This window comes from Elephantulus edwardii, unplaced genomic scaffold (genome assembly GCF_000299155.1).
Source record: "Elephantulus edwardii isolate Elephantulus edwardi_28Jun2011 unplaced genomic scaffold, EleEdw1.0 scaffold00034, whole genome shotgun sequence".
NCBI lineage: Eukaryota > Metazoa > Chordata > Mammalia > Macroscelidea > Macroscelididae > Elephantulus > Elephantulus edwardii.
Window position 1 is genome coordinate 19,452,091 of NW_006399784.1, and position 23,291 is coordinate 19,475,381.

The 23,291-nt window shown below is 35.3% G+C and overlaps 1 protein-coding gene across 5 annotated transcripts in view; it reads left to right on the forward strand.

Moving 5' to 3' along the window:
• FBXW7 (F-box and WD repeat domain containing 7, E3 ubiquitin protein ligase) overlaps window positions 1-23,291 on the forward strand; it is a 253,699-nt gene that overhangs the window by 196,577 nt on the left and 33,831 nt on the right. For 4 of the 5 annotated variants that reach the window (XM_006884471.1, XM_006884470.1, XM_006884472.1 and 1 more), the window contains 2 exons: window positions 15,485-15,567; window positions 18,675-18,816. In XM_006884471.1, coding sequence (XP_006884533.1) covers window positions 15,485-15,567; window positions 18,675-18,816 — 225 coding nt within the window. Of the gene's footprint in view, window positions 1-12,796; window positions 13,286-15,484; window positions 15,568-18,674; window positions 18,817-23,291 lie in introns of those variants that run through there. The other variant, XM_006884473.1, reaches the window with a different exon arrangement.

Below are 23,291 nucleotides of genomic sequence, written 5' to 3' on the forward strand. Positions count from 1 at the left end.
TAGCAACTGCCCAAAATATTATGAGATACATTTTCTCTCACATTTCTGAATATTCAGTACTCCAGCACCACAACTCAAAGGCATCAGTTCTTCTTCTGTCATCCTTATTCATTGTCCAGCTCTTAGATAGCTCTCATGTAGCTTTCTAATACGTAGCTTTGAGAAAATGGAGAAATCTTTCATTCCCTAATGGGATAAGCAACACCTTTGGATTAATGCAGCTATTACATTGCTTTTAGTTGCCCAAGGCAAAAGCTGTTTGTGGGATATAGAATTTGTACATCTAACTCCCAAGGAGTTAGTTAAATGGATGCATCTAGAAATATGGGGTGTTAAGGAAAGAATGAGATATAGAGTTTGTTGGTGTTTGTTATCCATAATAGCTGCAAATGCATGAGAAAAGGATATGGGAACTAAACTGGCTGATTTTAGCACTTAAACAAATGCTCCTCCTGATCCTGTCCAGAATGAACTATGACCCTGATCTCAGGGCCAACCTGGAAGGGGGAAAAATCACATGCAAACAACAGGAAATACTACTCCTTCTTCTAGTCACCAAGAAAATAGTCCAAGAGGGAAAGTGGCAAAACCAAGAAACTATTGAAACTTGGTGTTAGGTGCTGTTAAGTACAACTTTTAGTGACCCTATGAACCCTATCATATCCTATGTCATCCTCACACTCCTGACACACTAGAGCCCATTGTGGCAGTCACTGTGTCAATACACCAACCTTCCACCGTTTCAAGCATGATGTCCCTCTCCAAGCAGTAGTCTCTCTAAAAGTATGTGAGATGAAACTTTATCATCTTTGCCTCCAAGGAGCCCTCTGGCTGCCTTTTCTCCAAGACATATTTGTTTGTTCTTTTGACAGTCCATGGGATATTCAGTATTCTTGCTCAGCATCATAGCTCAAAACATCAGTTCTTCTGTCATCCTTATTCGTTGTCCAGCTCTCAGATGCCTAACAAGTGATTGGAAAGATCATGGCCTGAAACAGACACATCTTAGTCTTCAAACTGACATCATTGCTCTTCAATAACTTATAGACTTCTCTGACTGCAGACTTTTCTCGGTTCAGTATATCTCCTGATTTCCTGACTTCTGGTTCTAAGTTTGTTGTTTGTGAATTCAAGTAAGATGATGTTGTTGGAATAGTTGATAACTTCAATCTTTTTTCTATCTATTATTATGTTGCCTATATGTCCAGTGCCAAGAATTTTTGTTTTCTTGACATTGAGATGCAATCCATACTGAAGTATGCATTCTTTGATCTTCTGCATCAAGTGTTTCAAGTTTTCCTCACTTTCAGCAAGCAAGGTTGTATCATCTGTGTAGGTTTATTGCTCTTGATTCTACATTCTACATTCTTCTTCACAGAGTCCAGCTTCACAAATAATTTGCTCAGCATACTGATTGAATAGGTATGGAGAGAGGATACAATCTTGACACAGTTTTAAATTTTCTTTCTTAATTTTAAACCACATAGTGTTCCCTTGTTCTATTCACAGCAGCTTCTTGGTCTAGGTATGGGTTTCACATAAACACAATTAAGTATTGTGGGATTCACATTGTTCTCAATGTTAGCCATAACTTGTTATGATCCATACCGTCTAATCCCTTTGCATAGTCAATAAAGCATAAATAGACATTCTTCTGGTATTCTTTACTTTCAGCCAAGATACATCTAATATCCTGTATGTTCTGCCTCTTCTAAATTCTGCTTGAACTTCTCACAGCTCCCTATCTATGTAATGTTCTAGCCAGAGGCAGGCTATGAAATAGACCATCAGTTACTAATGTGAAAGTTCACACTGAGGCCACAGAAAATTAAATCAAGTCCATGAGAAACAAAATATGATCTTGAGCCTATTCCACCTGAATTTATTTCAAAATCATCTGAAATATAGATTAGAGGTATTGAATACTTAAGATGAGTTGTGGGATGACATCAAGGATATCATCCATGAAGTGAGCAAAAAGTCATTACAAATACAGAGGAGAAAAAAACCCCAACCTGAAATGGATGTCAGAAGAGACTCTGAAAATTGCACTAAAGTGATAAGAAGCCAAAACAAAAGGAAAAGATGCTGAAGTAAAAGAGCTGAGAAGACAAAGTATTATAATGGAATACACAAAGAGCTAGATTTGGAGAATAAAAAGGGAAGAACTTGCTCTGTATTTCTCAAACTGAGATAAACTAGGGAGGGGGGAATACATACCTTGAGTTGCGATATTAAAATATGCTATAGGCAATATATTGAGTGACCCAGAAATCTTCAAATGAAGATGAAGGGAATATACACAGTCACTGTATCAAAAAGGATTGATTAACACTGGAAAATTTCAGGAAGTATCGTATGAGCAGGAGCCAACAGTAATACAGAGAGAAGTTGAAGCTACATTGAAGGCATTGACAAAAAATAAGGCCACAGGAATTGACGGGAACTAAAGATGCAGCCCTGGATGCCAGAAAACTTGGGGGACAGCTGCCTGGCCAACTGATTGAAGAGATCCATATTTGTTCCCATTCCCAAGAAAGGTTACCCAACAGAATGTGGAAATAATTGATTTGTGGTTGAAACTAGGGGTTATGATATATAGGAGTTTCTTCAGTTTGTAGGTGGGTATCTGCAGCTTCCTGAGGAATTGTTAACTAAAATGGATCATGAGAGACTAAATTAATGACAGCATCTAGTACTGAGGGTACCATGGACTGTTAGGAAAACAGATTCATTCTGGAAAGGGTTAAACCGGGCTGCTCCTTGGAGACAAGGATTCTGAGGCTTCCTCTAACATACTTGGGACATGTTATAAGGAGAGACTGCTCCTTTGAGAGGGATATCATGCTTGGGAGGGTGGAGGGACAGTGCAGGGGGAAAGCCCTCTATTAGGTGGATTGATTCAGTGACTGGGGTAATTGGGGTGAGTGTATCGGACACGGTGCGATTGGCACAGGACAGAGCAGGGTTTAGGGATGTTGTACATAGGGTCGCTATGAGTCGCAAGCGACTCAACGGCACATAACAACAACAGACAAATTTAATAGCATGGGATGAAATGTGTTAAAGTTTGTGTTTATCTCAATGTACTTGGAGCATATTGAATGTTTTCTTCTGCTCTCTCTCTCTCTCTTGCCAGCAAGTGAGAATCAATTCATACCTGGCCTCCTAACATTTGTTGTTCGTAAGTGCTATCTAGTAAGATAAGATTCACAACAAAAGATCTGAACTTTAGTGTGTCTTGTGCCACCCTCATCATCTCTGCCATGCTCAAGCCTCCACTATGTCATTTGATTTCATTGAGAGTATTCTCACTGACCCTCTACCTTTCCCTGCATGATGCTTTTTTTCCCAAGGAGTGGACCGTCTGGATGATATTGTCCAGTGTGAGATGAGTTTCACCATCCTTGCTTCTAAGGAGACCTTGGTTGCATTTTCTCCAAGACACATATACTGTTTTGGCAGTCCGTTGAACTTTCAGAATTCTTCTCCAACACTATAAAGTCAGTGATTATTCTTTAGTTTTTCGTATTCATTGTCCAAAGTTCAGATACATATGAAACAATTTAAAATATCGTAGCTGGCATCAGGCACACTTTAGTCTTTAGAAAACACCTTTGCTTTTTAGGATCATAAAGGGGTCCTTGAGAGCAGATTTTCCCAAGGCAGCATGTCTTTTGTTTTCTTCAGTGCTGCTACCGTGGGTGTTGATTGTGGGTCCAAGTAGAATGAAATTGTTGACAACTTCTGTCATGATTTTGCCTGTTGGTCCAATGTGAGAATGTGGTGTGTTGATGTTGAGATATAATTAATATTGAAGACTGTAGTCTTTGATCTTATTTGGTCAGTGCTTCAATCTTATTCACTTCCTGTTTGTAAAAAAGTGGTTTGGTGATTCTTAGAATTATTATACTGTTCAAACTCTATGTAGGTAAATTTATCCATTTAAAAAATTGTGCATATATGTATCAGATCACTAAAATGTCCTAAATTGGAGCTCTGTAAGCGGCTTTTATTATTTAAAGTAACCTTGTAACTGATTTGTGTCAAATCCTCAGGAGCTGCTTTTCTTTGAAAAGATCATAAATATCTTTCAAAAAACTCTAAGAAAAATACTTATTAAAGGACAAAATCTATAAGTATCTCAAAATTTTTATACTCTATGGGTTTCTTTATTTTTTTAATGTTAATTTACACATTACCATATTTCATATTTAGCCATTTTTTTAGAGTCAAAAATGAGGAAACTTTGACTCTTGTATCTTGTGCATATGTTAAGTGTCCAGCCATTAGGAAAAGCCATCATGCTTGGTGAGGTGGAGGACCCAAAGGAGAACAAGCCCCTCAGTGAGGTGGATTGACAGTGAGATGGATGTGTCCAACAGTGGACACATGTATAAAAGAGATGGTGAGGATTGGGCAAGATAGGGCAAGGCTCAGATCTGTTGTTCACAAGGACACTGTGAGTCATAATCAGCTCAACAACTAACAACAACAGGTTTGGTTTTTTGTTTTTTGGGTTTTTTTTAACAGGTTTGTTTTTAAAAAATGCAGATATATTTCAGTGTTTGCTAAATTGAATAATAACTTCAAATTTAATCAGGATCACCTTGTTTCATTGTAAATACTTGGAATTTTTTTATAACTAATTTTCATTATGAGATTTAAGAGTCAGATATCGATATTACCTCTTCTTGGTTTAAGTTGACTATAAATGAGATGAAGCTTCCCACACACACACCAGATGTTCCACCTAAGAAGGGTGGGCATTCTCCTCCTGTGCAATTTACTGCCTCTGAAAACCTGCTGAAGGGTCTGCTATGGGTCAGTTCTGCCTCAAACGCAGACATCATCATCATCAATAATCCTGTACTGTACTTAGTAAATACATTGTAAGTGCCACTTCTTCTTGTTGTTATGTACCAGTGAGTCAGAACTGACTCATACCTGACATTCCAGTGGGTTTTCAGAGGCAGTAAATCATATGGAAGGAGACTGCCCATCTTTCTCCAGTACAGCAGCTGGTAGATTCAACCACAGCTTTTTGGTTGGCATCACAATTCCCTGCCACTAAGCCAAATATTCTCAGCACTGGGCCAATTGGCAGCCTCATGATAGATGGTAAAGAGATTGAAATTGTTAACAGCTTTAGTTTGCTTAGTTCCATAATCAGCCAGGAAATCAAAAGACAAGTTGCATTGGAAAAATTTGCTGTCAGAGACCTCTTCAGAGTACCAAGGAGCAATGATGTCAGTCTAGATAGACTAAGGTGTGCCTGATCCAGGCCATCGTCTTCACAGTTCCTTGTTATGCATCAGAGAAGTGGACACTGACTAAGGATGGTAGAAGAAGAATTGATGTCTTTGAGCTGTGGTGCTGGAGAACAGTGTTGAATACATCATGGATTGTTAGGAGAACACACAAGTTCATCCTGGAGAAGGTGAAACCAGACTACTCTTTGGAGGCAAGAAATTTGAAGCTTCATCTGAAAAACTTTGGCCATGTTGCAAGGAGGTTCCAGTCCTTGCAGAGTCCTTGGAGAGGAACAGTCCTTGGAGGGGCAGGGCAAGAGAGGAAGATGGTGGATGAGACGGATTGACTCAGTGACTGGAGGAATGGGAGTAGGTGTGTTAAAGACAATGAAGTTGTCTCAAGTTAGAGTAAGATTCAGAGCTGTTGTACACAGGGTTGCTATGAGTCACAAGCCAATCGACAGCACATAGTACTGCCGCCATAACATGCTTCCAGAGCTCCCTGAATAAATGCTTAATGGATGAATAAATGTGCTAACTAACATGCTGAATGGTACTTACTTTACATACTTGCATAAGTCAAAATTTAAATGCATCCTCTTTGTGGAACAATGAATTGATTTGACCTTTATGTCCTTCTTGTTGTTGTTGTGTACTGTAGAGTTGGAACCAACCCATAAATGACCTCTCATGAGTTTTCAGAGGCAGTTAATTGCATGGGAAGAGATTACCCATCCTTCTTCTGAGGAGCCACTGGTGGCTTCAAATCACGTGACTTCCAGATTGCAGTACAGCTATACTGCAACTAACAGTCTTTTAGGATCCAGGCCCGTCGCTTACCACTCTCTGCAGCACTGGCCTACATCATCCACAGTTGTGTGAGTCATTTCCCTGACTGGTTTGAGTTTCTCTGAGACATTCCAGTGAACCATAGAGCCATAGGGCTGTAGAGGAGTGAGGGAGTCTCAACACCAAGAAGGAAGAGGAAGCAGTGTACCTTCTTTGAGACCAGAGATTTCTATGCCAGTCAGACCCGGACCTACAGGAGCTGCAGCAGAGAACCATGGATGTGATATGAGACAGAACTAATTTAGGACTGCTTTTGGACTGAGGAAGAGGTCTTTACCCAAGCTTGCTGGAAGACTGAGAGAAGATGCCATAACTGGCAGGACTAAGGGCACTGTGTGAAACTCACTTAAGCTACGAGGCTGAATATCAATGCAACCACACTTGAGAAACCATTTGGACTGAGAGAGTATATCTTACTGCTAACCTAAATTATGACCTAATAGCTTCACATATAATCCCTGTAACTGCAGGTATTCTTTGCAAAATCCATTTAGTCATTTCAACAGATTTCAGACCTACTGGTCAGAGTCAGCCATGTATTAATGATAATAAAAAGGACTGTACATAACGCTTACAGTAAATGCATTTTTCCATAAAATGGACACAAATTTTTTTTTAGCTCTGAATAGTAAAGAACAAATATTATTCATAACCACAATAAACTAATGTAACAAGTTTGAATATTTACTATTTAAATGATTCCTTGCTTGTTATTATATGATCAGTTACATTAAAATTGGTAATTACTTAGGTTAAAAGTACTATTTACCTGTTAGTGTCTTATTACGCTAAACCCTAGAGTTTGAAGTAGAATAAGTTGTAAACGTTTAGGAAGTAAGAGAGAAAGATTCATGATAAATGGAAATGTATGTATTATTTATGTAGGACTTGCGTCTTATATGTAGAAAAACTATATGTAAAGTGCAAGTGATGACCTGTAAGAATTAGGTGACTCAAACTCAAGTCTTTGAGTCAATTCTGTTTCTCATTGATCCTGTGGGGCAGAGCACAAGTGTCTCACTGGGTTTCCAAGGCTATATAAAGCTTCACAAAGACATACTACCTTATTTTTCTCACATTGAGCACTTGGTGAATTTGCACCTCTGTCTGACTTTTTGGTTGTCAATCCACTATGCAACAAAGACTCTCAGGTTCAAGTGAAGGGAAAGTTAAGACATTTAAAAAGGACTTTTCCTACACCCATACCGTGTATATATAATTCTTGAACTATATTGTCATCGTCACTGCTTATATATAAATTAATTTTCTCTGTATTCATAACCAAAACTTTCCCTTTTAATAAATGTAGTCTTTACAACTAAAGATTTGTTCTGAAAGAGTAATTTCTTCTATTAGCTCACAAATTAGTCATTCTGTTTTCTTTGTTCTCCATTACTTATTTACACTGTAAAGCAGTATGTTTTATTTTAAATTTCAGCTCTTATTGGTTTGCATACAATCATCATACACCATGTTTTGTACATGTACTTTTTGTTTTCTACAATCATTCATATACATTGTGTTGCACTGATGTACATTGTGTTATACACTCACTCATATACATTGTTTTAAATAGTTACCATTAATCTATGCCTATTATTATACTATACCTTGTCTTTACAAGTTCCATTGAACCTTTCCTGTTCCTTCATCCCTTCTCTTCACACCAGCCTCTGCTTTCCTAGGGATTTTTCCCCCTTCTACTTTTTCTGCAACTTTTCCGTCCTTTCCTTTCCCCTTTTGAACATTTATACTTATCTTGCTCAGTTATTCTCCTGTTTTCACAGTCGTGGCCTTATGCAGTATTTGTGTTATTAGAAAATGGTACAACCACTATGAAGGCTATTTGACCTTTCCTCAAAAACTTGAACATACAAATGCAATATGACCCAGCTGTTCCACTGCTAGGAATATATCCCAAGGAAATCAGAACTGAGACACAGATGGAGATATATACACGTATATTCATAGCAGGATTGTTCACAATAGCAGGAAAATGAAACTCGACCAAATTCCCATTTGCAAAGGAATGGATTGAGAAATTGTAGCACATCCACACAATGGAATATTATACAGCACTAAGGAACAATGATTTTGTAAAATACCATAAAACATGAGAGAGTCTAGAAAGCTTTATGCTGAATAAAATAACTCAGTCCTTTTGTCTTCTTTCGGCTGTTTGCTTTTGTTTTTTTGAATGTTGTAGCCATTCTTCTCGCAGGGAGCTCTGGTGACCTAGTGGTTCAAATTCACCACCATCTGCTCCATGGGATAAAGATGGGCAGTCTCCTCCTATATGATTTACTGCCTCTAAAAACCCACTGGAGGGTCAGCAATGGGGTTGTGACTTGACAGCATGCAGCAGCATTCTTTGGTCTTAGCTCAATGGAGTTGTGATGTGAATCTTCATTCACAGATTATTCTGGATCTCACTGTTGGTTGTTCCCTTTTTAATGATTTTCATAAGATTTGTAGTTAGTCAGCATAAGAAGTATTTTTCATAATATGTTGTTGTTAGTTGCTAAGCACCCTTATGAACAAAAATCAGAACCCTATTCTATCTATCCTGCACCATCCTCATACTTTGTGACACACAGGAGCCCATTGCAGCAGTCACTGTGTCAGTCCACCTGGTTGAGGGTCTTCTTCTCCTTTGCCAACCCTGCACCTTTCCAGCATCATGTCCCTCTCCAAGGAATAGCACCTACTACAAACATGATCAAAGTATGTGGGCGAAGCCTCATCATTCTTGCCTCCAGATAGCACCGTGGCTTCACCCTCTCCAAGAAATATCTGTTTGTTCTCTTGGCCAGCCACCAGAAGTTCAGTTTCATAGGATAGAATTAAAAAAAAAAATTACATAGCTGAAATTACACATAAATTTAGATCTTATAATGAAAACATAGTAAGCATGTTAATTTTTCTTTTTTTATCAATTAAGTATTTTCTGAAAATCTTTATGGTTGGTTGATAACCTTCTTTTCCATGAATCTTAAATAAGTAACATTCTGGCATAGTACATAGGGTTTTTGGGGGGATTTTCTTGGTACAATTTATTTAACAAATTATTGGCTAATCTCAAGTTTAAAATGTTTCTGTTTATGACAGGAGTAAAGTTGTTGTTTTCTGCTGTCGAGTTGCTTGCAACTCATATCGACCCTATGTACAAAAGATCTGAACCCTGCTCAATCCTGAGCCACCCTCATTGTCTCTGATACACCTACTACCCCAGTGCCCCAGTGATCTAGGGTCTTCCACCAAGAGAGGATTTGGTGACTATACTCACCAAAAGAAAAAAGAACCTTTTAAAACCATCCTAATTTAAAAAAAATTCCCAAGTAAAGTTTTAAACGTTTAATTGTTAGTAAATACTTCAAGAAGTAGGAATATCAGTGATTTGCTTTGTTCATATTTATATTATGATGATCGTAATATACTACACAATATTTTCATTAAGAATTCTCTTGAGAAAATTTAAAATCTTATTTTTATTAGTTTGAAATCCAGTTGTATTTCAAAAACTTGTTGACCTGTTTGCTTGGAAATGTGTTTTGGTTTTGGGGGTTTTTTCACAGTTCAAGTTAACATTTCAAACAAGAGTTTAGGGAGAATTGTTTAAATACTTGGACAAAGAAGGTTATTCTTTTTTTAAATGTGCATGTTTCTCAGTTAAAAGATAAGCATACTGATTAAGTCATTCCAAATTGGAAGTCTTAGTAGATGACAGGATATATATACTTCCAGTATATACTTTTGGGTGTGTATCAATCAGTTTGATATTTTGAACTGTCCTTATGTTCTTTCAGAAATAAAATATGAATATAGATAACTATATGTGAGCATTAAGTAACCCTGGTGTAGTAGTTTAAATGTTAACCTGCTGACTGAAAGGTTGACTTTGTGAGCTTAAGATGAGACTGTCCCCTCCAATTTAAGAGTTCATATCCTCCAGAATTGGGTGGGAGTGTCTTCATGAATTGAAATCCACTCAGTGTCAGTCTAATTGGTTTTGAGCTCTTATATAATTAAAGTGTGGGAACAGTGGTTTTTTTTTTTAAAATAACTTCATGAAACTAGAATTTTTCCTCTGAATACCAAGAACAGTTTCCTTGAAACATGCTAGGTTTTGAGACAATGTCTCTTACTTTCTTGGTTGAAGCTGGTCTCTTAATGGAATAAATTTAATTTGAAAATGCTAATCCAACTATAAGGAGCTTTAATAGGTACTATGTTTTTAATTCAAGGCAAAGTAGATACTATTAGACCATTACTATTTAATTGCTATTCTGTTTGACATATTGACAACCATTGACAAGTTCTGGAGAAAATTTCAAATGTTTATAATTATTTTCTTCCAGTAACCTCATTGTTGTTGTGTACTACAGCAGAACTCCTTGCTTATCCTGACTCCAGTCGATTTTAGAGGTAGTATGTTACAACAGAGGAGACTGCCCATTTTTCTTCTGTAGAGCATCTGATGGATTTGAACCACTTGCCCTTGAGTAGACAGAGCAACTACCTACCACTAAGCCACCAGAGCTCCCTAATAGCTTCTGTTGTTGTTATGTGCCATCAAGTAATAGTGATCTTATGTACAGTAGCTCTGAATCCTGCCCTATCTTATAATCTCCAACACACCTATTCCCATTACCCCTGTCACTGTATCAAGCCATCTTCTCTAGGGTCTTCCTTTCCTGTGCTGTCCCTCCACCCTTCTCCAAGGAATGGTCTCTCCTGGCAACATGCCCCAAGTATGTGAGACAGAGCTTTAAAATCCTTGCCTCTGAGGAGCAGCTTGGGTTTACCTCTCTAGGACAGACCCATTTTTTTCTCTTGGTACTCCATGGTATATTCAACAGTCTTTTCCAGCACAGCTAAAGGCATTAATTCTTCTTCGATTATCCTTATTCATTATCCAGCTCGCTGAAGTATAACAAGTAATCGCAAAGACTGTGGCCGAGATCAGGAGTATCTTGGTCTCTAGACTGTTATCATTGCTCCTCAGTACTCTGGAGGTCCCTGACAGCAGATTTTCCCAATGCAGTTTGTCTTTTGATATCCTGATTGCTGGTGCCAGGGGAGTTGACTGTGGAACCAAGCAAACTGAAATAGCCTCTAGGCAGAGAGAAATTATTTTTTAATCATGAATATTCTGAAGACTCCAGAAAAGGTCCATTTGCTAACAGTTGGATTTTTTTTTTTATGAAAGTAAGATAGTACACTTTAAAAGGTTTTTTTTCCTTTGAAGTGGGGTATTGTTTCTGAAGGTAATACTTAATTTAAAGACCACATAGCAGAGACTCAGTTATCTCTTCCAGTTTAAATCCACCAGTAGTTCCAGATAACAAGATGGGTAGTTTCCTCCAGCACAGTTGACTTCCTTGGAAATCCAAAGGCAAATCTGTGAGTCGATTCCTACTACATGGCAATGAGAGATTTTTTTTTTAATTTTTAAACGCTAATAGAAGAATATATATTTACCCAGAGAGCATCCAAGATGTATAGCAGCATAAAATTTTATATTCTTCTTCTACTTTGTGTTTTATTGTAAAAATATTACATTGACTCAGTGTGTTAGCTATAAAGGTAGAGAGTTTTGTTTCAAGTTTATGTAATATTTAGATTTATTTTCCTAAAGAAAGTCAATTACCCCCATGGCAGAGAGTATTAAAATGTACTAAGTCCAAATAGCATTGGTTTGAGGTTTTTTTTGTGTGTGTGTGTGTGTGTTTTTTTTTCTAAAGAAACTTGCTACATACTTTAAATTACTATAGGCACCAAATTAATTTGTAATAAAGGGCACTATTGGGAGGGTCAGAGTTAATTAAGTGGACCCTTAATAATGGGGCCTTTCTATTCCGAAGAATCTTATAATTGTCTCTGAAGCTAGTTGTTTAGCAAGTGTGAAATGAAATAGCCTAGATTTGTGTAGTAATTCTGAGGACAGGGTTGCCATTGGGCAAATTTTGGAGCCTTTGTTATTATGTTAAGTGCCTTTTTAATTGGAAATAATATAAATTTTGGAGGTAGAAGGCCAGTGTCTCTTGATTTACTCAAGACTGGGTAAAAGGAAGTAAGGGTATGACTCCAATTGGCACAGTTTGCTCCCTTTGGAAAATGGCATCTTTCAGTCAAACTTTATATACTTAGTGCTAGTTTATTAATCTTAAAAAGTCCTCATGATTACTAAAGATTGACAGTGTGTGGTTTTGAAAACTGTGTTTAAGAAGAATATAATGGAACAGTATAGAGAATGTTTTCATTAAATCTTAATATAAGATACGCAGGATGAAAGAACTTCTCTTACATAATTTCTACAAATACCACTGGGTCACTTTATTGTCAGTCCCCATGAAGAATATTAAATTTCTTCCTTTGAAATTGCCCATTTTTTGTCATACACCGGCTGCTTGAAAGATCTGATTTGCCTATACCAGGACTGCACTAGCATGACAGTGAAAATAGCCTGCTTTGCCTTTTTGGGGGGCACTGTGCAATAACACATAGCATTTTAAAAACAATTTCTGAAAGATCTTATTTATGAAAATGTTTCTTGCTATTTAAAACACTCCAGAAATGCAGGTTTTACAAAATACAAAAATAATCTGAAAGTTTGCAAGGGGAGGGGGGGCGCTGGCGTAGGGGGGCGGGCTTATTTGCTGCCCACATCCTCCCTCTGTTCAGTGCGTTGTATGCTTACGGGTTCCCTGGAGCGGATCACCATATAATTGATGTGCAGTCTGCATTGCTGAATCCTGGACTGCACCATTCTGTGTTCAAGGGAAGATGTAATCTGATCCCTCTGCTGCTGAGGGAGGAATCTGTTCAGTCAGGGCTTTGACAGGGCATAGTCTCCTCCAATAATCTTCTCGGTTCTCTCTCATTATTCCCTCGAGTTCTCCTCAGTCAAGCTGCATGTATGTATGTGTGTCCCGGGAAGCGGTTTGATACTGAGCTGCATTTGCCTTTACTGTGGAGTTTTGTTGCCGGTTCTGCTTCCTAGTCTTCCTTTTCTGACGTGCCTGAGCATGTCCACATTAGAATCTGTGACATACCTACCTGAAAAAGGTTTATATTGTCAGAGACTGCCAAGCAGCCGGACATACGGGGGCACAGAATCACTGAAGGGGAAAAATACAGAAAACATGGGTTTCTACGGCACATTAAAAATGATTTTTTACAAAGTAAGTAATCTGTTTTCTTCCTGTGTTGTGTGATTGTGTTGTGTGTGTGTGCTTGCCTGAGAAAGAAAATCTGTATCATCAGAGATGGCTGCAGTATCCTCTAATTTTGGTGGGTGGCTGGATGTCTGATCTTCTGTTTCATATTGTGAATGTAGGCAAATAATGGAAAGACAATGTGAGCTGTGAAAAGCTTTAAATTTAAAATAATTGTATATTTTAAGCTGAGAATTTTCACAGGAAATGTATTCAGACTTCAGAAATGTGGCTCCGTTAATGCTGACCTGGAAATACTCTACCCTTAGTTGGCTTTTACGGAACCTTTTTGCCTTCAATTTTTTTTATACCATATATTTTTTTTTCCTTTTTCTGTAGTGATTCTTATTGAAGCATATAATTGCTGGAATATTGGGAACTTATAGAGATAATTTTCACTTTTTGTGCCCCTTGAAATATTGCAGAATTAATTTTGGGTTCTAAAGTCAGTATTTTTAGTAAAACAGTATAACATTTAAAAGCCTTCTATAATCACTCATATGGAAATGCCTTCTTTTATAAAATGTATTTTAAAAAGGATCCTTATCATTGTTTTTTAAAGCACATGTATTTGTGGCATTTGCATTTATTGAAGGGTTTCTAAGATAGAAATAAAGTTTCCCTTTAGTGGCAAATGGCATTTGCACCAATGTATTTACAAGATACCCTGGGAAGTTCTCAAAGGCAATATTACAAGCTTCATTAGAATGAATATAAAAAATTTCTCTTAATGGTCTGTGAGGTTATAAAAAGAGATTCTTTTAAAGTAATCAATACTGATTGACCTTCCAAACTGATAAATTTGTGTATGTTTCTGTGTGTGTGATAGGAATGCAAGCACGTGGCTACCTATGAATATTTGCGGCTTTTTATTTTTGTGTTTTGTGCTTTCATAGTGAATTAATTAGGAAGAAACATAATAATTGTTTTTAAGAGGAGTCACTTTAGAAAAAATAAATATAGAAACTTCAGAAGGGACAAATAAGAGAAATTGTTTCTTTTCAGTAGGTAGTTCATGAACTAAAAGTGCAAATTGTCCATGAGCTTGCCATACCTTTTTCTCTGGTCCTTATTAGGAAATTGTATTTTAGAAAACTTTTCTGCAGGAAGATAAGAATATGGTGGTTATTATTAACTGCAATGTAGATAAAAAAGAGTTTATAGAGTCCTTTTCGTGCTCTTTATTATTTTATATTGTAGCATGCTGTGTAATGATGTTCCCATGGGACGCAATAGGTAAAAAAGAAATAAAGCTGTTGTAAAACAAGGGTTTTCACCTTATAAAAATGATAATAACTATTATTTTAGGGTGATTTTTTTTGCATTGTAACTTAAAATGCTACAGTGATTAGTGAACACAAATCTAAAAAGAATTATTGAAAACATTAGCTCTTATAAGATCTCATTTATTGTTTTAAAATACATATGTGAAAAATTCCAATACTGATATTGACAAAATTGATTCTGAATATTCTAGTGTAATATAGTATGAAAAAACAAAATTTTAAATGCTGGGTATACCTTACATAAAGATAGAACTTGTTTTTTGGAGAACAAGTTCCTGTTCCTGTTACTTTTCAAATTAGAATATTTTGTCCTGAGTATCTGTCAGATATGTCATTAAAGATATATTATCTAGTGCATATATCAAGTAGTATCTCTTTTTATTTTACCTCTTGTATATTCTCTCTAGATTTGTCTATATTATCTTTATCCATTTATATAAATGTTTAAAGTTCTCACTTTTGATTTTAAAAGTCTAGATTTCAAATATATTTTTAAAGATCAATCAAGAGTCATGTTAAGTATGGGTCTTTACTTTGTAAACATGAGATTTTTATATGTTGATAACTAAGCTACAGAACAAAGCTATATTATCCTGAAGAAAGATGGTATTATACATAACTAATTTTTGAATCATTATATTTTATTATTCTGGATGAAATATTAGGGAAATCTACTCTTCCAGGTTTGTTGAAAGTAAAAGCAAGCTACAAGTAATAGAAAAAACTATGAGGCGTTTATTTTCTTATATTAATTAACTGTGCCTATTAAGGATTGTAGGCATCTAAAAATTTTCTTTCTCATTATTACATTCATGAACTTAATATTTGATAGTTTGCCAGGTTATTTTATGTTAAACATATTGTTTGTTTTACTTTGTAGATGAAAAGAAAGTTGGACCATGGTTCTGAGGTCCGCTCTTTTTCTTTGGGCAAGAAACCATGCAAAGTGTCAGAGTATACCAGGTAATATTAAATGTGATATTTGATTCTCTCATTATTCTTATGTTTCTTTAAAGAGGTGATGACTCTGGAAGTTTAGGAGTTTTCTTTCATTTGATCCTCCTGAATACCAATTTTACTAGTACTGTTGACTCATAATACATTTGAGATCACTGGAAATTTAGTAATACATAATTGCAAAGTAGGAGAAGGAAAGAAGACTGTCAGTCACTAAGGGGTTATATTTTGCTAGTAATACACTGATGTAAGAAATGGGCAGAAGCTCTCTTATGAACAAAATTTTTAAATCACAAATTTTAAGAAGTTCTAAAAAAAATCCTAAAATGTGAATATGAGCAAATATGTCTTGTTACTATAGCAACTGCTATTCTAGGGGTACATTTGTCTATGCAAAACTGAAGTTACATTTACTAGCAGCTTACTAAGGCTTATAAAATTCCAATGTTAAGAAAAACTCCTTTTATTTCTATAGTAAATCTTATGTTTTTAACGCATACATTACAAACAGGATAGTTTCTATAACAACTAATGCCATTGTGGTCTTGTTTTCTGCCTTACTCCATTATTTTTGGATTTTCAGTCACTCTAAAACTTTGCCCACTCTCCTCACACTAATTAGGCTGACTTAAGCATAAAATATATTAACTCAGCCAATTAAAATTGGCTTTGGATGTCATTTTGAATATAGTATTCTAAAATTTAAATAACAAAAGTATCTTGAAGGCTACTGCCTCTTTTTTGCAAAATTTTCACTTCTTCAAGTAACTAATTGGACATTTGCAAAAGCATGTGAATATTTTGATTGCAACATTTCCTTTTTGCCCCTAAAATACTTTGATTTAGTTATTTTTATTCTATGTGATGCAATGAAATGAATGCTTCCGACATATGTTTTGGATTGAACATTATTACAGATTGCATTTCTTGCTTTCAGAGACAATTTGGTTTTTAAATTTTGCCAAGTTACCGAAAATACTCTAAATTCTCCTATGAAATTAAGAATTTGTAATTAAAAGCACTTTTAACATGCAAAATGTGGACAAGTGACACAAGAGAGAAAATAAAAGTATCTCAGTTATTCAGGAAATGCCCTATTTCCTATGTGATTTGCCCATATTAACTGTTGGTCTCCCTCTTATTGCTTGCCATTTTACAATATCACTGTATTTTGGCTTTTCCACCAGAGGGTGTGGAGTGATAGGGAGACAAGTAAAACTCTATTCACTCATTTTTATTTTCCCTTCTTGAGAACATATTTCTTGAATGAGTAAGCTAAGTTTAATGTTAAAAATATATTATTTGTTTAATGTATAGATTCTAGTCAGCCATTTAATTTGTATCTTGGTTAAATAATGGTTGCTATCAGGACATAGGTTAAAAAATATGCACTTGTTTTTAATGCAGGTTATGAGAGAACTGATTTTATTAAGCTGATAACATATTGTAATAAGATTTATTTAGTTGCTTACTTTTTGTATCAGGAAAGCAACTTGAAAGATGGAAGCTTACCAAAATTTCCTGGTATTTTTGGGAGACTTTGGCAGTTAGTAAAATATTTATGTTCTCAGGAGAAACCCAGTCCCTGAAGAAGGACATCTTGCTTGGTGTAAAGTAGAGGGTTATCTAAAAAAGAGGAAGACTATTCCATGAGATGAATTACCACAGTGACTCCACAGTGGGGCTCAGACATAGTGAACACTGAGTGCAGAGTAGCACCAGGTAGTGTCCTTCTGTAAAAAGGGCCAGTAGGAGTCAGAACCAACTTGATAAAGCTCAATAACAACAACAGATACGTATTTGATGTTTAGTAATATTTATGATAGCTTTTTAAAAATAATGACATGATGGTCCTCTTAGAAAGTAACTCTTGTTTCACTTTAGTGAAAAGGAAAATGGGAAATGACCTTTGAAATTTAAAAATTTTAAAAAATCATGTTAGCAATTATATTATATTGGATTTAAAAGAGTAGATAATGTACTTAAAAAACAATTCTCATGTTGGAGGTAGGTGTATATATAATGTGTGTATTGGCATATATATAGATATATATCTGTATCTATGAGATAGCTTGGCTAGAAAAAAATTAGTGGAATTCTTTCAGTAATAATTTATCAAAGTACAATAGTCAACTATTAGGATATAATTTAGATTTAGGTTTTAAAACACTTTATTTTCTTAGCTCAATGACAAGTTATTTTTAAATCCTCATTTTCAGTCCCAAACTTTCCTACTCTGTTCAAATGTCTCTAAGAAAAAGACATTTGCTGCTTACCTTGAATTTAAATAATTTAGACACTGACATTAGAAGGTAAAAGATCATACCTTTAATGTAATTATAACTATATTGTTTCTGCTGTTAACTGGCCATTTTGAGGAGAGTTAGGTACTGGGTAGATAGATTATTAATCATTATTCCTGGGTTTTTCTAGAGACAAAATAGAATTGAATAAATGCATTTAGGTCATATCATTTGCTTTAATTTTACATGTGAATTCTCAAGACCTACTATTTTGAATAGGCGTAAATCATGGATTTTCTTGCCAGTTATGATCTGAACTAAGTTTTATCAGTAATATAAAATTAGACAGAGGTAATACTATTAGCAATTTGGAAGACATATGAAACAAACTTTAGAATAATGGGACTGGGTGAAGTACAAAGCATTTGAACATACCGCATCTGTTTCTGAGGTTTTTTTAAAGCATTTTTTTTCCATTTTTTTATAAAGAAAATTTAAACTTTTATGTAATTAGGTCACATAAGACCAGTCATAGGAGAAGCAGAGGCAGGACATACATATTTTAAGGAAATGTTTTAATATTTTTATGTACCAATGACTTATAATTTTGTTGTGGAGATACTGTCATTTGGTTGCAGTTAGCATTGCTGGGATAATAACAGGTGGTTATGTGGGAGTGAGGAAACTCACTCTAATAATAGCAAAATAGGTTTTTGCATACCCTTGCTTTTTGGAAATAAGCAAATAGAAGTAGCAAATGGATTTACGTGTTAAATATGCCAGATCATCAGTCACCTTATTAAATTAGAAGCTTTGTCTTTAATAACTATTCTTTTTGTTTCACCTATCTTAATAATTGTTATTTTGTAGTACCACTGGGCTTGTACCATGTTCAGCAACACCAACAACTTTTGGGGACCTGAGAGCAGCCAATGGCCAAGGACAACAACGGCGCCGGATCACATCTGTCCAGCCGCCCACAGGCCTCCAGGAATGGCTGAAAATGTTTCAGGTGACATATTTCAAACAGTACTTGAAACTATTTCACTTTTTTCTACATAAATAGGAGGTTACCAAGACATAAAGAATGAAGTATTGGTATAGCAGGATGTATCTTGAAAGTGTTACTCTAAGTGAAAGGCCAGACTCAAGAACATCTTTTATGATTCCATGTTTATGTCCAGAAAAGGCAAATCCACAGGAACAAGTAGATTAGTGGTTCTCAGAGGATGGAGGTGAAAGAGGACTGGGACTAACTGCTAAGAGATTTGGAGTTTCTTTTGAAGATCGTTGAAATGTTCTAGAATTGCTAGTGGTGACGGCTGTACATCCTGGTTGTTGAGTGTGATGGAAACCACTGAATGGACACTATAAGAAAATCGAGAGGGTTTATGTCAATATGAAGTGCTCTTATTTTAATATTTTATAGTAGTACAATGCTTAATTTATGTAATTATATTTTAATTTTAATGTTTTAAATAATAAAACCTTTTCTCCATGATGTTTGGATTTTGAGGATTATTGAACATACATTTGTTTTCTGAATTTCATTGCTTGTAAGTTAGGCATTTAGGAAAAATGTAAGAGCTCCACTAATTCGTCCCTGGCAGTAACTTACTGTGGCTGTCATTGAGTTGATACAGCTTCTTACCGTCAGTGCCATACTGAGCTAGGACTTACTTAATTATGAACATTTTATTGGTACTCACTCTTTAAGTTTTTGGAAGCTTATTGTTTTAAAATTCTTTGAAATTTTGTTGCGGATTAGCTTTGACAAAAATGTTCCTAAGATGAGTTCATAACTTAATGATACTAAGTTGGCATATATCTTTTTTTCAGTGAAATAATGTCTATAAGTCAAATATTTAGAAAAATACTACTGGTATACATTAAGCCTTTGGTTAAGTATTTATTGCAAATACAAAATAATATATTTGATGCAAAGTGCAAGTATCTCTGATTTCACCATATAATCGAAGTTAATATCTTTTGTTGCTTCTGGTTACTCTAATATTTAGATATTGTATACCTGTCTGAGGGCATATGGATAGAAAGGAAGATATGTTTTTAATATTTCAGGTTTTTAGCGTGCTCAATGATATAACTCTTAATATTTTAAATATCTAGGAAAAAACCTCACCAAATCCTCTTTAATAGCCAGAAAACTAAATTAAATAGTGCTTTTTAAAAAATATTTTCTGCTTTTGAGATGGCTTTAGCAAAGCTGCAGTATTTATTTTTTATTTTAGTAAATAAATTTCATTCAGTCAGTAACCAAATAAAGCAATATTTCCAGCTGACTGTTACACCTCTACACGTGCCTTTTAGATACACGCACATAAATTTCTGTCTGGAAACAGTTTTATTGGGTGTTATAGGTGGGTAGGAGATACGATTGGCATCTCAGTATTCAAATTCATTACCTTCAAGTCAGAACCAGCTCATAGCTGATCTTCGGGCAATTTTTCAAAGGATGTAAATTGCATGGAGGAGATTGCCCGTCTTTCTCCCACAGAGCTCCTGGTGGATTGAGTCAGCCAGAGTAAGACCACCTTTCAGTTAGCAGTGCAAGTCCATATGGACTACTCTACTAAGTGCTCTGTTAACATCAACAGGGTTACAGAAACCCAGTGCCATTGAGTCAGTTTTGAATCCTCACAACCCAGTAGGACAGAGTAGAACTCCTCATGTTTCCAAGGCCGTAAATCTTCACAGAAGCAGATGGCATCCTCTTTCCTTCCAGAGTGGCTGGTGACTTTGAACTGCCACGCTTTTGATTAACTGCAAATTATTTTGAGCACTGTGCTATACCAACTCTTGGTTAACAGATTGTTGTTGTTTACCATCAAGTTGGAACTGACCCTTCAGTAGAATTTCAGAAGCAGAAAAATCACACATGGAGATTTTCCAACTTTCTCCTGCAAAGCAGTTGGTGGATTTAAACATATACTTTTGTGTTCACAGTGCAATTCCTTCCCACTAAGCCATCAGATCTCCCTTGTCTTGCATGTGGAGTCATCTAAAGACATTTTTTTCACAGTAGAGACTTTACCCAGAGTAAATAGGTTGAGAAACTCTGGGTCAGAAAAAGGAAAGGCTTTTGGTTTTGGCTTATTTATGGTTTTCTTTGATAAAAAAAAACAAAACAAAACAACCTAACCCAAACCACCAAAAAAATGTCAACAGAACTATTATTAAAATGAGATGAATCACTGCACAAAGATTTTTTCTTTTGTTCTTAAAATTTATTTTTATAGTCATTTGTTTCTTTAAATGTAACTCTTCCCCAAAGAGTTCATCCTAATCCTTTTCTAATTTCCCAGCAGTAATTTTACTTTAGAGTCATGACTTATTTTAACATGCTATCAAAATCCTAAAATTTTCATATTCTTCCTTCATTTAATAACTTAATTTTCCCACTAGGAAAAGAGGAAACTAAGACTCAAGAAATAATTATACAGTATAGAAAATACTGAAAGTTTTTTTGTTGTTGTTGTTCTTTCTGATTAATCAAAGGAAATAGGGATATTTTTAAATTGGTACCATATTGGTATTCCTTTACATTGTGTTACATTCATGTATTGTATTTTATATAGATTCGCATTTACATTGTGTTTCATACAATCATTCATATACATTGTATTTATATAAAGAATTGCTGTCAAAGGAGATAGGGAAATTAATGTGTACATTCGTTCAATGTGGACAGTGTTAACACTTGCTAGTAAAGCAGAAACTGATTTTTTAAAATAACTTTTGTGATAAAAATCTCAAGTTGACTAGGAATGACACTATTGGTACTATTTTGCATTATCATCACTGTAAACAACCTACAGAATTCCTGTTTTGTATGAAATGATACAATACTTATCAATGGTATTCAAGGGTAAGATTCATTTTGCATGTGTTATTGGCCTATATTTTGCCAGTGTTTTGAGAAATGGTTTCCTTGTGCTTTATTTAGTGGAGTATCACATATTACATTTTACCACCTACTGTATTTCATCAAATCTAAGATACCATGAATTATTAGATATAGTTCAATAGCATAATTGTTAATTGTTTTTTAAAAATGTGTTTCTTAGCATGAGTAAAAATCAATGAACTGAAAAATAGGTAGACTAGTATTTTGGTGTATAAATGGGTATATTTGATTGCTTTTTAATATGACAAGAACAAAGCTTACTCTTAATGAAAAGGAATAATGCGTAGTATGCTAATTCTTTAACAATAAGACTAGCAATGAGAAGTCAGCTGGACAGGTAGACTCCTCTGAGTGTCATGTCTGGCTGTGGCACACCCAGGATCTTACTGTTTTGCACTGCCCATTATTTTCAGGGCTGCTGCCAAAGTAAGCAGAACTTAATCTCTTGCCTAAAGTTTGACAAATGCTTTAATGCCTAACATGTAGAAAGATATAATTTCATAGTCGGAAGTACTGAGTTATTGACCTATTTAGAAGAGTTGAGGGATAATTAACGTGGCGTGATTTCTACAAATACTCTGCTAGGGACATTTAATGATGAGTTTTCTGTTGTGTAACAGGCAAAATGGGAAGGCTTGTCCTCTTACTGTTGTGCTATTGCTTCTCCGGCAGTCACGCAGCATTGTTTTCAGCCATCTCCGTCAATACTGACAAAAACCCTCTAGTGAATTTATAAATTGAATGAAAACAAATGATACATCATTTGGGGGGAAAAAAAGTTGAAACAGAATGTCAGTGCAAAGTTTAAGTGCAAACCAAAGAGGAAACCATTTAGTAGTATTTGAATTTTTATGGCCATAGATTCTACTTTTCTAGAATTACTCTACTTTTCTATTGATGTTTCAAATTATTAATTTTGTGACACAAAGTTGATCAGAATATTTTGTTCATTTATGTCATTTGAATTTTAATATGTGGTATTATTCGTTTGACATTTTCAAAATAGGTAAAAATATTGATGACATTAGCATTCTTTTGTGATGAACCTTCAGAAACATACTGATAAACTGAGTAGAACATGGGATTTAGAAGGAAGAAATGTGCATTTACCCCTTAATAACTGGGTAATTTGTTTGCTAATACATAACCACTCTTTATTCTCATCCTCTCTTGAAAATAAAGAAAGAAACCATGTGAATATGCTTAAAACTATACTTGGAAGTATTTATGTTGGATAAGATTGAGAAGTCACTGTACCAAAAAGGATTGATATGGAATCATTTCAGAAGGTAGCATATTTAAGAATCACTGGTTTTTCAGCAAATATGAAAAATAATGTGTTTATTTCATGGGAGTAAAATATACTGCATACAAAAAAAAAGAATCACTGGTAATGAAGGAACAAATTCAGGCTGCACTGAAGGCATTGGCAAAAAATAAATCTCCAGTCTTTGAAGGAAAACAAGTTGATGTATTTCCACAAACATGCAACACTGTTTGTATTCACCAGTATGTGCCAAGAAATTTGGAAGCCACCTACCAAGGCAGTTGACTGGAAGAGA